Here is an 18,624-nt window from a genome sequence, read left to right on the forward strand (position 1 = left end):
GGGGACGTGGAACATTTGCTCCAGACCAATGAAAATCTCCAGTATGCCTTAGACAGCTATACAGGCCAAATTTCAGTACATATCCCAAAACATAAGCTTTTTAATTGTGATGTAACCTTTCATCTGACCCCAAAATTAATCCAAAGTAGAACACCTCTCAAAGCTCTAACCATCTTTACAGATGGCTCAGGGTCATCCCACAAGTCGGTAATGACATGGAGAGACCCTAAGACCCAAAACTGGGAATCTGACATGGAAATAGTGGAGTGATCTCCACAGATTGCAGAATTAGCAGCTGTTGTCAGAGCCTTTGAGAAATTCAAAAACGAACCTTTTGATCTGGTCACAGATTCAGCTTATGTTGCTGGCATACCTATGAGAGCAGAACATGCTCTTCTCAAAGAGGTTTCCAATCCAAAGTTATACCAATTGATTTCTACATTAACACACTTAATTTCCCACAGAAAACAACCTTACCATATAATGCACGTGAGGTCACACACTGACCTCCCAGGTTTCATTCCAGAAGGGAACAGGAAAGCAGACACCTTAGCCATGGCAATAGAGACTGCTAATGTCCCTAACATCTTTGCCCAGGCAAAGCTGTCACACTCATTTTTTCATCAAAATGTGCCTGCCCTTATCAGAATGTTCAAGTATTCAAAAGATCAAGCAGAAGCTATTGTTGCCATATGCCCGAACTGTCAAAACTACCAGATACAATCTATGGGGACGGGAGTCAGTCCCAGAGGTTTAAACAGCTGCCAGCTGTGGCAGACAGATGTAACCCACTTTGCACCTTTTGGAAGGTCAAAGTATGTGCATGTATGGGTCAATATATTTTCAGGAGCAGTATTTGCATCAACACATACAGGAGAAACTCGCAGCACACCATAAAACATTTTTTCCTGGCCTTTGCTACCCTGGGAGTACCAAAGGAGATCAAAACAGACAATGGACCTGCCTATACCTCTCGCAAGTTGAAAGAGTTCTTCAGTGACTGGGGAATAGAAGATAAGACAGGTATACCTGCAAACCCCACAGGACAATCCGTCATAGAAAGGACCCATCACACCCTCAAAAGAGTCCTCAATCAGCAAAAGAGTGAAACAAAAATCATTTCTCCAGTTGCAAGACTTTGCAAGGCTCTCTATGTCATCAGCTTCTTGAACTGTACAACATCAGAGCCTGATCCACCAATAATTCACCACTTTGCACATACCACCCCAGCAAAGCTCACTGAGAAACCACCTGTGCTCCTGAGTGGGAGGCAGAGCTGAGGGAGTGCCTTGGAGGGCACCAGTCACCCAGGTGCCCTCACTGCCACTCAGGCCTGAAGGAGAAATTGAATCACTTTCCATTAAGGTCCTCCTAGATGGAAGAACCAAGACACAGGAGACAGCAAGTCGCTGGAGGCAGCCAAACTTCGGAACATGATGCTGAGTGATCTGGAGAGACGCCGTGGTGAGTGTATTTCCCTGAGCCTTCCCCTGGGACTCAGCAGCTGGGGGCTTTGGCTGCACATCTGGACACGCCGTGCCCGGCACAGTGGGAAGGGATCCATGGCAGCCTCGCTGCCCTGCTGCTGCTTTCACGCCCTGCAGGGCTGTTTCCCAGCCTGGCCTGGCTGCAGCTTCTGCCCAGCCCCTGCAGGAAGGCATTTGGCATCAGCTGACAGGCTGCCCAAACTGCACCATTGACCTGAGATGCCCTGAAATTTCCCGGTCTCCAGGCAGATCAGGAATGGCAGCTGCTTGGACAAGAGAGTGCCCTGTCCAATCCCAAAAGTTTTTTTGATTTCCAGATCCTTATCCATCAGTTAGACCAGTATTGTCTCCTGAAGATTCCAACTCCCAGAAAGGGGAACATCTGCACCTAATCCACCTGTTCCTTTTTCGTTCTGCAGATATGAAACGAAATGCCTTGCTGAAGACTGAGCTTCCCAGAGGAAGCATTGGCTCATTGGCAGCCTCTGCTGCAGGAAGGGAGGCGATGCCAGGCACAGGCCCAGGAGGTAATTGCTGTGCCTCTGAGCCTGAGCCCTGCTGAGGCTTCAGCTGCCCTCTCTGCTGCTGTGTGTCAGTGCCTGCCCCTTCAGGGATGTTTCACAGGGCCTGCAAAGAGGGTGGAGAGTGACCAGGAGCCAGCCCAGAGCTCCCCAGGCCCCTGTGCAGCTTTGGCCTTGTCCATTGACATCTGGCTCCTGCAGCCTTACTCGACCCCCTTGCAGTGCCCAGTTCCCAAAAGCAGAGGGGGATCCCAGCACACCATGGAAATGGGTCTGATCTATGCTCCCTTTCTAGGTGAGGTTGCTGGGATAGGTTCTCCAGCAGTTGGGATGGAAGATGGTTTGGAACCCTTGGGAGCCTCTGCAGGTAAGTTCTCAACTTCCCCTCAGAGAATAATCATTGACACACTGTCAGGAACCAGGTGACAGGAGCTTCTGTGGCTGTTGAGTTACAGGTGTGTCTGCAGGGAAGACTTTTCTAGCTCCAGGGCTGGTTGCTGCACAAAAGCCCCGCTCCCATCGCAGGGGTGAGTAGTGCTTCCCTGCTGACGCCACAGGCTGTGCCCTGGTTCTGTGGAATCCATTTCTGGAGAAATGGAAATACTTCCTCTTAAGGTACTCAAGGAGGAAGGAAAAAACCTACAAATCAGAGTAAGTCCCTGGAGGAATCCAAACAAGTGGACCAAATCCTGAGTGAACCGGAGAGTTGTCGTGGTTTCCCTCAGCCATCTCCTGTGACTCAGCAGCCGGGGGCTTTGGCTGCACATCTGGACACGCCGTGCCCGGCACAGCAGGAAGGGATCCATGGCAGCCTCGCTGCCCCGCTGCTGCTTTCACGCCCTGCAGGGCTGTTTCCCAGCCTGGCCTGGCTGCAGCTTCTGCCCAGCCTCTGCAGGAAGGCATTTGGCATCTGCTGACACGGTGCCCAAACTGCACCATGGGCCATGTCCACCCTGAGATCCCCTGCAAATTCCCAGTCTCCAGGCAGATCACGAGAGGTGGTGCTTTGGAGAAGGGAGGGGCCTGTCCAATCCTAAAAGCTCATCTGATTTCCTCATCCTTGTCCATGACTTTCACCAGTGTTAGCTTCTGAAGACAACACCTCCCTGATGGGGAACTGTCCCATCTGATCCATCTGTCCCTTTTCTTTCACCAGCGATGACCCAAAAGCTGGCACAGAAGGTGGCTGTTCCAGGAAGAAGCAGTGGCTCAGTGGCAGCCTCTTCTGCAGGAGAACAGGCGGTTCCAGGCACTGGCACAGCAGGTGATTGCTCCAGTGTTTCCTGACAGGGCCTGAGCCTGTCCCCTGGGGCTGGGGGAGCTGTGACGGGGCAGGGAGGGCCAGGGCTGGCAGTGGCTGCTCAGGGATGGCTTTGGCCCGTGTCCCTGGCAGCAGCCACTGCCCAAGAAGCTGCGCTGCCCCCGGGCTCTCCTCCCGACCTGCTGGGCTTTGTTGGCTGGCACAGCCTGTGCCAAGGGCCGGCAAGGTGCCTGCAGGCCCCAGCTCTGGGGGAAACAGAGAACGTCCTGCCCGTATCCACCGTGCTGCCAGCTCAGCAGTGCAGCACAGCACGGGCACACGCTCCCCATTGCTCCCACAGACGTTATCAATGAAACAGGAATATATGCCCCGGATCCAGTGCGCTTCCCAAGAATTGTCTGCCCCCAGGATGTGTTCAGGACCTGCATGATAGGCACAGTGGTGACAGTGTTCACTGTGCCACTTGTGCTGATAGGCTGCTATCTTGGCATTTGCAAACTGTACGGGCTCAGACAGTCAGTTGTTGATTTTTCTCCACAGTTTTCTTATAACTCTGCTCCTGCATAGGTAGCCTCACTGGGAGTCATGCTGCAGTGGAGCTGTGGCCAGTCCATGGCTGTCCAAATATCTCTGCTGAGGGTTCTGCTGCTGCCCAGTGCTTCCATTGGCCTCTCAATTGCTGGGCCTTGTCCTGGGGGCCCGCTGGGGCAGCAGCCAGTGCTGGCTTCCACTGAGGCTGCCTGGCCAAGAGCAGCCCCAGGGGCACGGGGCAGAGGCAGAGCAAGTTCTCCACAGCATTTGGGCAGCACAGCTCAGGACAGGACAGGACAGTGCTTATTTAGTACCTCATGTAAAGTTTTACAGTAAGAGTGGTGTTGCAGGTCAGGCAAATTTGCTCCAGATCAGTGTGAAAACAAATCCAACATGATGAAGGTTTGGCTTTGGCCTTGAGACTTTGCTCTTTGTGTAGGCCTTGCTCTGGATTGATTCCCAGTCAGTCTTGGAGCTGGTTTTGGGCGAAGGCTCATCCCAGCCCTGAGCCTTGGTAGTTGTATGGCCTCAAAGGGACAGCTGAGGCTGCACTGCACATGACTGGGGTTCAGGGCTCCATTATCAAAGAGCTTTGAGATGTTTAAATTACTGTATTCTTACTACATGGTTTTCTTTATGAAATGCATTCATTAGTTTTTAAAACTTAGTTGTAAAAAAACTTCTTTTCCAGTGCTTTTTCCAGTTATTTGATATAGTGAGTGATGGCCTAATTATCCCATGGCTGAATTAGAAGACTGTAAGTATTATAAAATGAAATAATGTTGACACTCTTATGTCTTCCACAGACTCCTGAAACTTATGTTGGTTTGATGTGACCAACAGAAGAGTTTGGCTCTACTTTTAATTGAAACAAGCAGAAGAGCTGGAACCTGTTGAAAAGAGTCTCTTCACAGAGAGAGAGCTCTTTTTTTCCAGCTCTGGGCAGGACAATAAAAATCTCTCCGCAGTAAATCCTCCTGACCAGTAACTGATATAAACTAGGCATTTGGGCTGTTTGCTGCCTCACCCCTGAGTTCCTCAGAGCTGCAGCTCCCTGTTCTCTTGGCAGACAGGGGCTGGCTATGGATGACACTCACGTCTCTGGCCTGGTGCACACCAGGTCCACACATGAGCTGAGGGATCATCCTTGCACACCCCATCCTGGAAGAACCCAGGTCATTGATGAGTCTGACACAGTTTGATGCATGGCAGCAAAAGAAGGCAAAATAAAGGCTAGAATTGGTACCATTCTGTAATATGTGATATAGGTAATTTGTGCTTATGTAGAATATGAGAGGAAGATATGTTATAATGTTTAAAAGAAATACACAAAAGCATTTTCAAATCCACATGGAATTGCTTCATGCTTAGAGACTGCTGCATGCCATTGCAAAACTGCAGACAGCAGTGAGGAGGGATCTAATTTGCAATTAAAAGAGCCTATCTGGGGAAGGAGATGGATCATTTCTCAAACAATCCAAACCTGGGCGGTCAACGCTCATCAAGCACTGAGATTGAGATAGCAGAAGTTATCAGGGAACTGGTATCCAAATACCAGGTACCCCCTACTCTCAGCATTCACAGCTTGCCAGGAACCACATTGTCCAGTGCAACTTGGAGAAAGAGGACATCATGAATGTGTTTGACCATGAAAAGAACAAGAGAGACGCTGCCTCAAGCAACAGAAAGGGTATAAAACCTGACTGTACCAGACTGCCTTAGTGAACAGAGCGGGTCTGATGCGATAGAGGTCGGATCAGTGTTCACCCAGTGTCCATCCAGGCTCAACACTGTCCCTTTGATTGTGGATCTCAAGCCTGTATATCAGTCACACAATAAATTATATACATATATTTATTATTATTAAATTGGCTTGATCAATTTCTATCTACAACAATTCCAACCACTTTACATTTTGCTGTGTGTAATGGAGACGGGAACTACAAGTTTCCTATTCATGCACAATTTGCTGTCTGAGAGCACTCAGTTCTCAAAGTCACAGGAGCTTGCAGGTCTGTGTCTGAGATGACTTTAAAAACAAAAACAACCTTTATGTGCTACACCTGTATATCAAAATTTCATAATAGAAATCACAAGCTGATTCTGCTGTTGAGTAGATTAATAAAACCACAAAAAACTAAAGCACAACCAGGACCTCTTGCTGGAGAGAGAGTAGGGGTAGGGGGAAAAAGGAAGAGGGGCCTCCAGAGTCAAAGATCTAGTTCTCATAGAAGTATGATCAATGCTCCATTTACTGTTAGTTTCAGGGTACATTTATATGGTTCCAGGGTTCAAGCGACATGGGAAAGTATCTGATTGGTTAACAAAGCACTTATACCTAAAACAAAGACTATTTCTTAAACATATCTTGGTCATGTAGCTCAGCTTGTCAGCAATATCAGTAGAACATTTTCTCATCCTCTGCTAGAATCTTCAGACCATGTACTTTCACATCTTCTTCAGTTAGCAAACTTTCTCAGGCTGGCTGTCCAAGGGCAGCAAGCTTCTGCTATCAGGCACATACCCGAAGTGTTGGCAAGCATGCTTCTAAATCCACAGAATGTCCATTGGTTTTTATCTGCAGGGTTGTGCACATAGGCCACAGCATCTGCCCAAAAGGCTCTCTAACAGGGACCAAATAAAATAGGCAAACAAAACAACCACCAAGAAAAAAGCAAAACCAACAGAAAAATCCCCACAAATCCAGAAAAAGATAAAAAATAGGTGAAGGAGGCAGAGATCCAAGAGCAGCAAATGGGCAGAGCAACTACAGAAGTGCAGAAAGGAAAGATAATAAGAAAGGAGAGATAATAAGTGGCTACGACACCAAAGTAGCCAGGGGATCTGAGATACTGTTCTCACCCTTCTGGAAACATTTTGACACCAAATTGTCTGAAACTCAATGATGATGATTGTGATAATGGGAATCTCCATGTTTAGCTTTCATATATGCATTGTGTGTGAGTTCTGTTTTCCTTGTGAAGTCGCATCATCTGGCAAGGGGGCTTTTCTGTCCAAAGAAAAACACTGCAGTGGAAATGGAGGCCAGCTTGGAAAAGATTAAAAATAAGAGGCAAAAATAAAGTAATTTTTAAAAATATGTTGTTTGGTTGGTTTGCTGTTTGTTCATGGGTTTTTTATCTGTCTTAGAAAGCAGCCCCTCAGATGTCAATGCACACAACAAGTCCTTTGTAACGGGCTGTCTTTGCAAAAAATCTGCAAATTTTGTGATGCAAGGCAGAAACAGCTTCCCTTGGGCTACAGCTGGAAGGCTTAGAAATGTGTTCCAGAAACTCAGAATAGGACAGCGTCAGAGCAACACAATTTAATGTCATGGAGTGCAAGATGCAAGTTACCCAATGAAGTAATCAGAGTATTCAAATGCCAAGCAGCGGGAAAGGGCTGTGCATTGGAAAGATAGGAAGAAAACACAGAGGCAGGATGGACAAGTTTCCCAGCCAAAGCAGACCAGAAGCACTGGGAGCACAAAGGGACACAGCCAGGAGGCCCAGCAGCTCCTTGCTGAGGACCCACTTCATGCAAGAGCTGGCACTCAGAATATTAAATGAATTAAAAATAAAAGGGTGGGGGGAGGCAGCAGTGAGGTGTCCTCAGAGGTTCAACTCTGCACTCTGCTTCTGTCACCAACATTATCCAAGTTCCTGTGCTTGTTTTCCTGGAGAACTTGCACTCAACAGAGCTTCAGTGCCTTTGATCAAATCAGTCTTAAGAGCAGCTTGGGGCTGGTCAATCATTTAGATGTCAGCACTGACTGGGGTCCAGGCAACAAAGGAACATAAGCTGCAGGCTACCCATACAGCTTTTCATCTTAATGAGAACAAAGCCTTTATTTATGCAAACAGATGGATATTGGGTGGATTTTGTACCATCAGGCCAAGGCACAAGGCTCTGGATCTACACAGCACTTTGGTAAGGAGGGAAACACAGGTGGGGACAATCCAGACTGTTAGAAGTGCCCCCACCCCCTGATTAGGGACAGCACAATTGCTTTTAGAACTCCTTAACCAGCTGGTGAAAAACTGATCTTCTTTTCATGCCCCCTGCATACTGACAGGCAAGTTGAACAGAAAATCTCCTTCATTATCTCTGAGCACCAAAGCAAAGAACCAAGAAAAAAAAAAAAGCCAAAAATACCCCAAGCAACTAAAATATAAATATTTTTTGCCTGGTCTGGTTTTTTTTAAGAGGTTTATAAGACTGACTAACCCAGTGCTGAATTAAGAGTGTCACATGTATGTGCCTTCCACAAAGTGTGGGACAGCTGCTGCCATGCAGTGGTGGGTGCAGGGTTAGACCCTTTACTTCAGACCCAGCCCTGCCTTCCTGAGGGACAGAAATTCATCTGTTAGAATCCCTTGGAGCTTCTGGAGCTGCTCTTGGCCCTCCTGTGGATAACTGTGCTGCTGTGGAGCACTGGAGAACTTTCAGCTTGGTACCCATGTATGGGGGCCTTCAGAATCGAAGCAGCATCTTCATGGGCCAACAACAGACTGGAAACGAAAAACCACCATCAGAAACCTGTGAGATGGAAAACTTTGGGCAGTTTCAGATCAAAAATCTCGATGGCAAAGAAGAACTTTTTCACAAGGATTCCAGTAGAATAAATGACACAGGTGTTGGAGCAACAGCCAGTGCCCACAGCAATAACAACTCCTTGGAATAAAAGGCAGTGCCCACTGCAAAGACATTTCCCTGTCCTGTGGGCTCTATAACCCGCACACGAACATGGCACTTTTCCTGAGTGCTTCCCAAAGCTTCTCTGCGAGAAGCACTGGAGAAGTGCATGGGGCAAGAGTTCTGCAAGTGCCAGGCTCTTGTGCAGCAGAAAAGTCATAAAATATGAAAGATTCTAGCAACCCAAATAAATCCATCCTTTAAGGCTTGTAAATACTCTGATGAATCTCAGTTACTTCGGGACAAAAACAAACACAGTGAAAACTTTCCAAAAATATGGTTTGAAGACAACATTCCTGGTTGTCTGCTCCTGTTTGTGGAACAAGAGGTTACAAGCTGTCCAGCTGAAGAAGGAAAGGAGGATCTACACTTCCCTGTCATATTTTCCTACTGACAAAGGAATTAAGACCAAGAATTTGGGTAAATGGAGGGATAAGACTGGGGTATGGATGTGGTTTTACATCCTAAGATACTTCATTTGCTAAAATAGAAGCACTTTTGTTGTACATGGATCTCCTTGTTAACCTCTTTGTCTTCAAACTCCCTTCCTCCATGGCAGAACTGAACAAGCTCCATATGTCAGAGCTTCAAGTGAAAAGCTCTGTGATTAGTTATTTTTAATGGATCCATTACCAGTCCGTGGGGTTGCTGTCATGTGGAGCTCAGGTGGCTTTTTGTTGAGATCAAAATCAATGAGCCATTTGTCCCAGCTCCACCTCTCCTGAGGCAGCACTGGCTCCACTGTGCCATTTCTAAATGAAAATTGAATCTCCTAAAGAAGCCAAGCTAAAATCACGAGGGAGTAGTCACAAAAAATAATTTTGGCAGTTGCTGGGTATTGATCAAACAGCTACCAGCATCCCAAAGTCCAGGCTCCACTAAACAAGGCTCTTTGCTCTGTAATCAACCTTTCAATTGGTAGTGTTTCATACCCATGCAGAAGAACAAAAAGCCACTTCCACTGTAGAAACATGAGCTGCAGCTATGCAGTGAGTCGTGTTCAGTAGCTGACCTGCTGCTTTAGTTTTGAGGCAGTTTTAGGCGGGAGATACTGCCATAAAATTTCACAAGAAAACTATCAAGTATCTAAAATAATGCAGTATTATGGTTATTTTCTACCTCCAGTATTGCCAGGACATAGCTTAAGAAAGAAAGGAATTTACCAGCCACCAGAAATGAAAAACATTAAAATGAAAAAAAGGGGCTTTTAAGGAAATCAGAGTGATGGCCACAAGTCATTTTCCAGCTTTGCAGGATTTCAGTTCAAAGTCAATCTAAACAAGCCAGCATATGTCTAGCAAGAAGGAAATCACAGTTCAGGTTTGCTCCTGCACTCAAGCTTTGCTATACCAAAGATATATTCTTTGTATTCTTTTCCAGCTCTCCAGAGAGGAGACTCCACACGGCTTCTGAGGGTGATGATTAGATGAGGGTTTATTGGGGGTCCCAGCCCCGGATGTAACATGGTTTCAGAGGCAGAAGGGAGAAAGGGAAAGGGAGGGGGAGAGAGGACGAGCCTAGGGGAGAGATGGGCCATGAGAACATCTGGTCTTCCTCACACAGCTTAAGAGGGAAATTCAAAGTAGGTGCGAAATAAGATTTGGGCCAATGGGATTGCAGATTCATGGGACTTCAGGGGAGGAACACAGCTTGGAATAAACCATATATTTTTGAGGGGTACATTTTTGAGACAGAGCATACAATTTGAATAAAATGCAACACCACAATAGATTAGTATGATAGATGATAGATAGATAGATAGATAGTAGATAGATAGATAGATAGATAGATAGATAGATAGATAGATAGATAGATAGACAAAGCAGATAGAGATATATAAACGCACTTGCCTGTATCACTTTACAAAGAAAGGGATGGGGAAGTGACAGGTTATTCTTTTCCACACATGGGAAACTATCTTTTTCCCAGAAAATTCAGCTTCCTTCTTCTGTGACCACCAGGGTATCTGAAGACCTCACCAAGAAGGCCCTGTGATGCCAATGGCCTGTGCATCCAGCAAGTCAAGAAAGTAAGGCCTTCCTCTTAATACTACAGTGGTGTTAAAGAGGTTTATTCTCAGTTTTTGGTGGCAAGAGGAAGGAACTGAAGCCAGTTACTGTAAAATGCCTGCACAAGCACCAGTGCAAATCACAGCCAAAGGAAGGATGAAGCCAGTCCCACAACCACAGCTCAAGCGGCCAGAGATCCTCCTTCAACCCTGGCTGCATTGAAGCCCCACTGATTGCCAAGAAGAAAAGCGCCCTACTGAGAGCGACCAAACTTAACCCTCTGCCAGGACACAAATTTAGAGGGAAATAATTTAAAATCCCTACACCACCAGACACACTTCCCAGTGAGAAGGGTTGGAACTCTCTGCCCCCGAGCACTTGCCCAGCAGGCAGGTTCACAAAGGTGCTGGGAGCTAAGCTGTGCCCTGCGAGGGAACAGAGCCAGCCTCCCTTCAGTGGCAGAAGGCGCGGCCTCAGCTGTAGCCCCGGGTGCCTGCGGTGGCCCAGGGCACGGCCATGGCTGTCAATGTGTTGGGCTGCAGCACAGGGCAGGCCGGAGCTCAGCAGCCTCAGCAGAGCCCAGGGCCGCGGCCCTTCCCTGCCGGGGCCCGAGCCTGGCCCGGCCCGGCCCGGCCTGAGCAGCCCGGCCTGGCCCAGGGGATGGGCTGCGCCCGCCCGCTGTGCCCACAGGCTGGGCCCAAGCCTTTGCAAGAGGCTTTCTCCCAGCTTGGCAAAACCTCGGCCAAGTGTCCCTGTGCTGTGCTGAGAAGAGTAAAAAACCCCCTCAAATTTAACCCTGCTGCCCAACGCATGAGGGATCCCTGCACACCTTAGGAGAGGCCATCCATACTCCTTTGTGCCTCATAAGGGATCCCTGCACCCCTCAGCAGGGACCCCAAAATATGCCTGTGAGCCCCTGCCTGGCTCCTGCCTGCCCACACCGTGGCCATCCACGGCTGCTCCTGGGCATGGAGCTCGGTCAGTGCTGGTGCCGGGTGGGCTTTGCTGCTGCTACCCACCCAGACGTAGCTGCAAAAACTCAATTTCTTTATTTGAACATAAAATATAGGCCAAGCGCTGCCCTGGCAGACAAGGGCTACCTACCTTCAGTCCTGGCCGGGGAACAGGACCAGGGGGCTCAGGGGGAGAGGGTCTCGTTGAGGAGGGGTGGGTTTTGGGACGGCCTCATGGCGGGGATGCAGCCACGGCAGGGCAGATAGGGGCAGAAGTGGAGAGCTGGGATAAAGTTTCAGGTTCTCATTGCCTCTGTTTTAGGTGCGTCTTCTGAACATGCACCAGAGTACCTGTGAAGAGAGGAGGTGGCTGAGGCCCCAGCTGCCAGTGGCACACAGGGACCCTCGTGCACAGCTGGGCCCAGCTGGACAGCTGCCCCTCAAGGCCCCGGCCAGCAGGGCACGGCTCTGGGCAGGGTCCCTGGCCAGGAGCGGGCCCCAGAGCGCCTCTGACATTCAAGGGCAACTTCGGCCCTGCTCTTTCTCCTCCCCACCTCCCTCTGCCTCTGCCCTGTGCCCCTGGGGCTGCTCTTGGCCAGGCAGCCTCAGTGGAAGCCAGCACTGGCTGCTGCCCCAACGGGGCCCCCAGGACAAGGCCCAGCAATTGAGAGGCCAATGGAAGCACTGGGCAGCAGCAGAGTTCTTTGGACAATCATAGCCTGGCCACAACTCCATTGCAGCCTCCCTGTGAATGTTTCCTGTCTGCATTAGATCTTCATAAGAAGCTGTTTCAGGAAAAGATGAAGAAAGCACTCACCATTTTCTCTTCCAGTAAAAATGAATTTGGACACAGCATAAGATGAAGATAAACTCCAAAAAAAGCAGGCCTGCCATTACCCCTGCCCAGCACCCTGCTTCCTTACAGAAGCCCCTTCCGAGGCCCTTCTGGGCATCGGGCAGTTGTGTTGTGGTGCCGGCTGCATCTGTGGGAGCAATGGGGAGCGTGAGCCCCTGCTGTGATGCACTGCTGAGCTGGCAGCACGGTGGATACGGGCAGGACGTTCTCTGTTTCCCCCAGAGCTGGGGCCTGCAGGCACCTTGCCGGCCCTTGGCACAGGCTGTGCCAGCCAACAAAGCCCAGCAGGTCGGGAGGAGAGCCCGGGGGTAGCGCAGCTGCTTGGGCAGCGGCTGCTGCCAGGGACACGGGCCAAAGCCATCCCTGAGCAGCCACTGCCAGCCCTGGCCCTCCCTGCCCCGTCACAGCTCCCCCAGCCCCAGGGGACAGGCTCAGGCCCTCTCAGGAGACACTGGAGGCATCACCTGCTGTGCCAGTGCCTGGAACTGCCTGTTCTCCTGCAGAAGAGGCTGCCACTGAGCCACTGCTTCTTCCTGGATCAGCCACCTTCTGTGCCAAGTTTTGGGTAATCGCTGGAGAAAGGAAAGGGACAGATGGATCAGATGGGACAGTTCCCCATTGGGGAGGTGTCATCTTCAGAAGCTAACACTGGTGAATGTCATGGACAAGGATGAGGAAATCAGATGAGCTTTTGGGATTGGACAGGCCCCTGCCTTCTCCAAAGCACCACCCCTCCTGATCTGCCTGGAGACTGGGAAATTGTAGAGGATCTCAGGGTGGGCATGGCCTATGGTGCAGTTTGGGCTCCCTGGCAGGAGATGCCAAATGCCTTCCTGCAGAGGCTGGGCAGAAGCTGCAGCCAGGCCAGGCTGGGAAGCAGCCCTGCAGGGCGTGAAAGCAGCAGCGGGGCAGCGAGGCTGCCATGGATCCCTTCCCACTGTGCCGGGCATGGCGTGTCCAGATGTGCAGCCAAAGCCCCCGGCTGCTGAGTCCCAGGGGAAGCATGAGGGAAATGCACCCACCACAGCATCTCTCCAGGTCACTCAGCATCTGGCCCAGATGTTTTGCTGACTCCAGGAACATACTGTCTCCTCTTTGGTACTGCCTGTTGGAGGACCTTAAAAGTACTTCCAGTTCGTGTGGATGGATCCCACAAAAATAGGACTCAGCCTGTGGTGTCAGCAGGGACACACTACTCACCCCTGCCATGGGAGCTGGGATTGTGTGCAGCATCCAGCCCTGGGGCTTGAAAAGTCCTCCCTGCAGACACACCTGGAACTCAACAGCCAGAGAAGCTTCTGTCACCTTTTTCTTCCAGGATTACAATAATTATTCTCTGAGGGAAACTGGTGAACTAACCTGCAGAAATTCCCAAGGGCTCCAAATCATCTTCCATCCCCGCTCCTGGAGAAGCCATCCCAGCACCCTCACCTAGAAGGGAGCACAGATCAGAAGTGTTTCCATGGTGTACCGGAATTTCCTTCTGCCTTAGGGATCTGGGCACTGAAAGGGAGGGAAATGCACTGACCAAGGGAGGGAAATGCACTGACCATGGCGTCTCACCTGTGCACTCATCATCTGGTCCAGATGTTTGGCTGCCTCCAGGGATTTTTTGTCTTCTGTATCTTGGGTCTTGTCTCTTCGAGGACATTAGAGAAAGGTAGTTCCTCTTCATGAGGATGGGTCGGATAAGGCCATGGGAGCCAGATGTCAATGGCCATGACCAAAGCAGTACCAGGGGCTGGGGAGCTATGGCCTTGCCCCGGTCACTCTCCACACTATTTCCTAGCTCTGTGGAACATCCTTGGAGTGGAAACTGAGGAAGCCCCAGGCCCCTGGGGTCTCCCTCCCTCCCTCCCTCCCTCCCTCCCTCCCCCCCTCCCTCCCTCCCTCCCTCCCTCCCTCCCTCCCTCCCTCCCTCCCTCCCTCCCACAGAGGAACCCCTCCCCAAAGCCCTGGGCAAAACCATCCCCAGCGCTTCCCGGGGAGCAGGGAGCGCTGTCCCGGGAAAGGGCAGCCAGGCTGCCGGCTCACCTGCTCCCCGCGCTTGCAGCGGAGCAGCCTGGGCAGCCCTGGCAGGCAGGGCCACGGCCAGGAGCAGCAGGAGTAGGAGGCGCAGAGCAAGGGCCATGCTGCCTTGCCCTCTGCCAGTCCCGCAGCTCTTGCTGCCACCGCTGTCCCGACACCGCTGTCCCAACGTCAGCACCGCTGCTGCCACCGCCGCTGCTGCCGCAACAGTTGTGCTCAGGGACTGACTGCTGGCTCCTTGTGCTGCTGTGCAACCACGGGGCTCTGGGACCTCTGGGACCTCAGAGCCTGCTGTGAGCTCATGGCCAGGGTGCAGTTGTTTCGGGAGCTGGATCTGCCTTCTTCGGGAGCGAGCTCATCCTGCCCAGCTGCTCTGCCCAAGGGCTGTGACACAGTCCCAGCTCAGCTGATTTCTCACAGGCTGGGACATGAAGGGATGGAGAGCAGCTCCACCAAGGACTTGGGGTTGCTGCTAGAAGAGAGGCTGGACATGAGGCAGCCATGTGCATCCAAGGGAGAGTGCCCAGCAGGTTGAAGGAGGTGATTCCACCTCTCTGCTCTGGTGAGACCCCACCTGGAGTACTGTGGAAGAGGTTTTACAGTGACCTCTGTGAGCCATCGAGAAGTTTGATAAGAGGATCCATGCTAACCCCTGAAAGAATTTTCTACCAAGGTTGTTGACATAGAAACCAAGAAAGAAAGAAGGATAAATAAGAGAAACCTGCAACTCCCTATTTCAATGAGTATTTTGTTTGTATCTCGTGACCAATAAGTAAAGTATAAACTTAAGAGCTTTGTAAGAATGGAGAAAAAGCATGCAGGCTAGAATAAAAACAGGGTTTGAAGCCTTCTGGAAATGGACTGTGTTGCCTTGTAGTGTCTCGATCTCTCCCACGACAGAGTACTGCATCCTGCTCTGGGTCCCCAAGACAGGAAGGACATGGTCCCGTGAGATCTAGTCCAGAGGAGGGACAAAATGCTCTGAGGGCTGGAGCCCTTCTGCTTTGGAGACACAGGCTGGGAGAGCTGGCAGTGTTCAGCCTGGAAGAGAGAAGACTCCAGGGACACCTGATTGCTGCCTTTCAGTGTCTTCTGGGGGCTTGTAAAGAGACGGGACAGAATTTTTAGTAGAGCCTTTTGTGACCAGACAGAGAGGGAATGGTTTTAATCTAAAAGATGGTCAATTCAGACTAGATGAAACAAACACATTTTACACATTTGCTTTTGAAACCCTGGCACAGGTTGCCCAGAGAGGTGGACATCCATCCCTGCAGACATTCAAGCTCCTGCTCTGAGCAACCTCACCTAGTTCAAGCTGTCCCCTGCTCATTGCAGGGCATTGGGACAAGATGGCCTTTAAATGTCCCTTCCAAGCCAAGCCATTCTGTACTCCTGTGCACCATCAAAGCAGTGCTGCATTAGTGCTGGGCTGATTGTGCTGGCACCTGTATTTTGGTACTTGTGCCATTTAGCAATTGGCCATGAGAGGATTGATGGGCTGGACAGTGAAGTCTGCAAATAACACTCAGTGTGCTCAAGGAGAAACAGGAGAGGAACACGGCTTCCAGTTCAGATAAATGCCAGCATTTTGCTGCCCATTCCTGGTTAGAGAAATAAAGGAATGTCCTGAAGATCCCTTCATGTGGGTTCATTATTGGCCATATCAGTACTTGTGTTCTGTAAAACAGGTAAGTTGTTACAGCTTCTTGCCCCATTTATCCCTGAATAAAACCCAAATACTGCATTGCTCCTTGTCTACTTTCTTCCAAGTCAGGGCAAATTTTGTTCATTACTGAGTGGGACATATTCATCTGTTCACAAGCAAATTCCTCTTGCCACTCTCACAATGGCAAGACTGCTTTGTTGATTTGCTCTAATCGGACTGTAATTAAGGCCTACCTCTCACTAGAATTAAAGCTGATGCATTGGGAGGCAAAGTGTTGAGTCATTTCTCCTGGAGTCTGACACTGTAGAGAGTTGTTCTGTAAGTAAATGCCATTTGAATACAGGTGTAGTCTACCATACTTCTGGCATACTAGAAGTGAGAAAAAACCCTTTGAATCAGGATTTTATCCTTTCTTCCTCCACCTCCTCCTCCCAGGAATTTTAATCGCTGAGGTCTAAGCTCTTCAGCTGCCTCACAAACATTCTTTTAATTCAGACAGTCATCCATGCATTGAGCCACAAATCAGGACCGTGGTGTGAACCTTGAAGCAATGTAGGTTTATAGCACTGAAAATAATAATCCAATACCCAGGTTAAGCCAAGCCTATTGGTTATTTCCCAAATAACTCTACCTATCCTCAGTGATGTTTCAAAAACGATCATTGTGAAAGCTAGGAGCGGGGAGAGAGAATGTTATCAAAATTAAAAATAGAGCTTTCTCAGATCTTCATATTACTATAAAAAGAGAGTCCAAACTATTCATCTATGGAACATTAAGTAAGAAGTGAACAAAAGACTGTCAAAATAATTGCTTGGGGAACAAAAAACCCATAAATAAAAACAAGCTTAAATGTAGATAATAAGTAAACCATCATGCAAAGAAAAAAAAAAAAAGACCTGCCAAAACTAAGACCAATAAGGCTGTTTCATCTGTCTTAACTAAAAAAAAAAAAAAAAAAAAGAAAATAAAACCTGAAAATAATCAGAGATTCTCAAGGGCATTACTATACATAGAAACGTCCTGGTATTGGGAAAAACATGAAGGAAAGTGTAGCATGAAATTCACAGATGTAACCTAGAATTTGTTAGGGAGGGCCAGAGGTGGCATTGGCTGCTCAGGGATGGCTTTGGCCCGTGTCCCTGGCAGCAGCCACTGCCCAAGTAGCTGCGCTGCCCCCGGGCTCTCCTCCCGGCCTGCTGGGCTTTGTTGGCTGGCACAGCCTGTGCCAAGGGCCGGCAAGGTGCCTGCAGGCCCCAGCTCTGGGGGAAACAGAGAACATCCTGCCCGTATCCACCGTGCTGCCAGCTCAGCAGTGCAGCACAGCAGGGGCTCACGCTCCCCATGGCTCCCACAGATGCGGCCGACCCCACAACACGTGTTTCCCATTCCCAGAAGAGCCTCAGAATGGGTTGCTGTTGGGGAACCCTCTGTTTGCATGTGATAAGGGCAAGTCTGGCTATCTGTTTCTGCCAGGAAATTATTTGGAAGTGCTCAACTGAACCTCAACTCAGAGTTTCGGCACTGCAGTTCATGTCTTTGATTGTAATTCGGTCCTAGCAGTCAGTTTTATACCTCTCCCCTTATTTTCTATTGTTATAGCATATTTTATTACCAAGGGCTTGCTCCTTTACCCCATGTGTTGGTTTTGCTCCACTTGTCCATTTCCCCAAAGACCTGCCCTTTTGTTCACTGTTCCTCCTCCCATTGCATGTCAGTCCCTCTCCAAGCTTGCCCCTTGCTCTAGAAATTTTCCTATCAATTTTGTATCCTTCGAAACCCCATTGGTTTGTTTAAGTTCTTCCCCTCCCCTGTAATCCCCAATTGGTTTAAACCTTGTATTCCCCGCCTGGTGTTCCACCCTCAGTTTCTCCTAATTGGCTAAAGATTGGATCCTGCCCTGGGACCCTGCCAGGTTTGTAAGTTGGTGTATGCCTTTAGTGCAGTGTTGGCCTGGCCCTGATGGTCTGTAGAATAATCACCTTCGGAAATCATAGAGCAGACCTCACCCCGTTCCTTGTCCCTACCCTCAGTGCAGTCCTACCCCCAAGGCAGTCCACCTGTGCTGTAGAGCAGCTGTGCCCTGCAGCCACAGCCCAGATTCGACAGTTTTCTGGGGGCGGCCCAGTGCCACTGTGGGTGTGGGCAGCTAGTGGGGCTGAAGAAATGGGGCAGCACAGCACTTCCCAAATCAGCTCTTCTGTTGCAGTAGAGAGATGCAGCTGTGACCAGATTGTCCTGGTGGTAGCACCAGCAAAGCCCACCTGGCAGCAGCACTGCCTGAGCTCCATGTCCAGGAGCAGCCGTGGATGGCCACGGTGTGGGCAGGCAGGAGCCAGGCAGGGGCTGCTGTGCCCAGCGGCAGGGCCCCGAGGGGATGGGGGAGCCCATGCTGAGCGTCCCTGGGCTGAGGGCACATTTCCTTCTGTGGGATCATCTGGGCCTGGACCTGAAGAGGCACAAAGGGATATTTTGGGGTCCCTGATGAGGGTTCCAGGAGTCCCGGATGTTTTAAATGAATTAGCTTTTTCTGATTAATAAGGAGAATTTATTCCATAATTAAAATTCAGTCGTAGAAAATCTAGAAGCAAATATCAGATTGGCCCTGAACCAGGCTGAC

The 18,624-nt window shown here is 49.7% G+C and overlaps 1 protein-coding gene across 1 annotated transcript in view; it reads right to left on the bottom strand.

The window, feature by feature from the left end:
- The window catches only part of LOC135308315 (IQ motif and SEC7 domain-containing protein 1-like), a 171,876-nt gene extending 154,154 nt beyond the window's left edge, over positions 1–17,722 (bottom strand). Inside the window, exon 1 of the mRNA XM_064433256.1 lies at positions 17,639–17,722. Coding sequence (XP_064289326.1) covers positions 17,639–17,669 — 31 coding nt within the window. The 5' untranslated portion in view covers positions 17,670–17,722. The remainder of the gene's footprint in view (positions 1–17,638) is intronic.
- Positions 17,723–18,624: the final 902 nt, after the last annotated feature.

The sequence above is a fragment of the Passer domesticus genome, chromosome 9 (genome assembly GCF_036417665.1).
Source record: "Passer domesticus isolate bPasDom1 chromosome 9, bPasDom1.hap1, whole genome shotgun sequence".
Lineage (NCBI taxonomy): Eukaryota > Metazoa > Chordata > Aves > Passeriformes > Passeridae > Passer > Passer domesticus.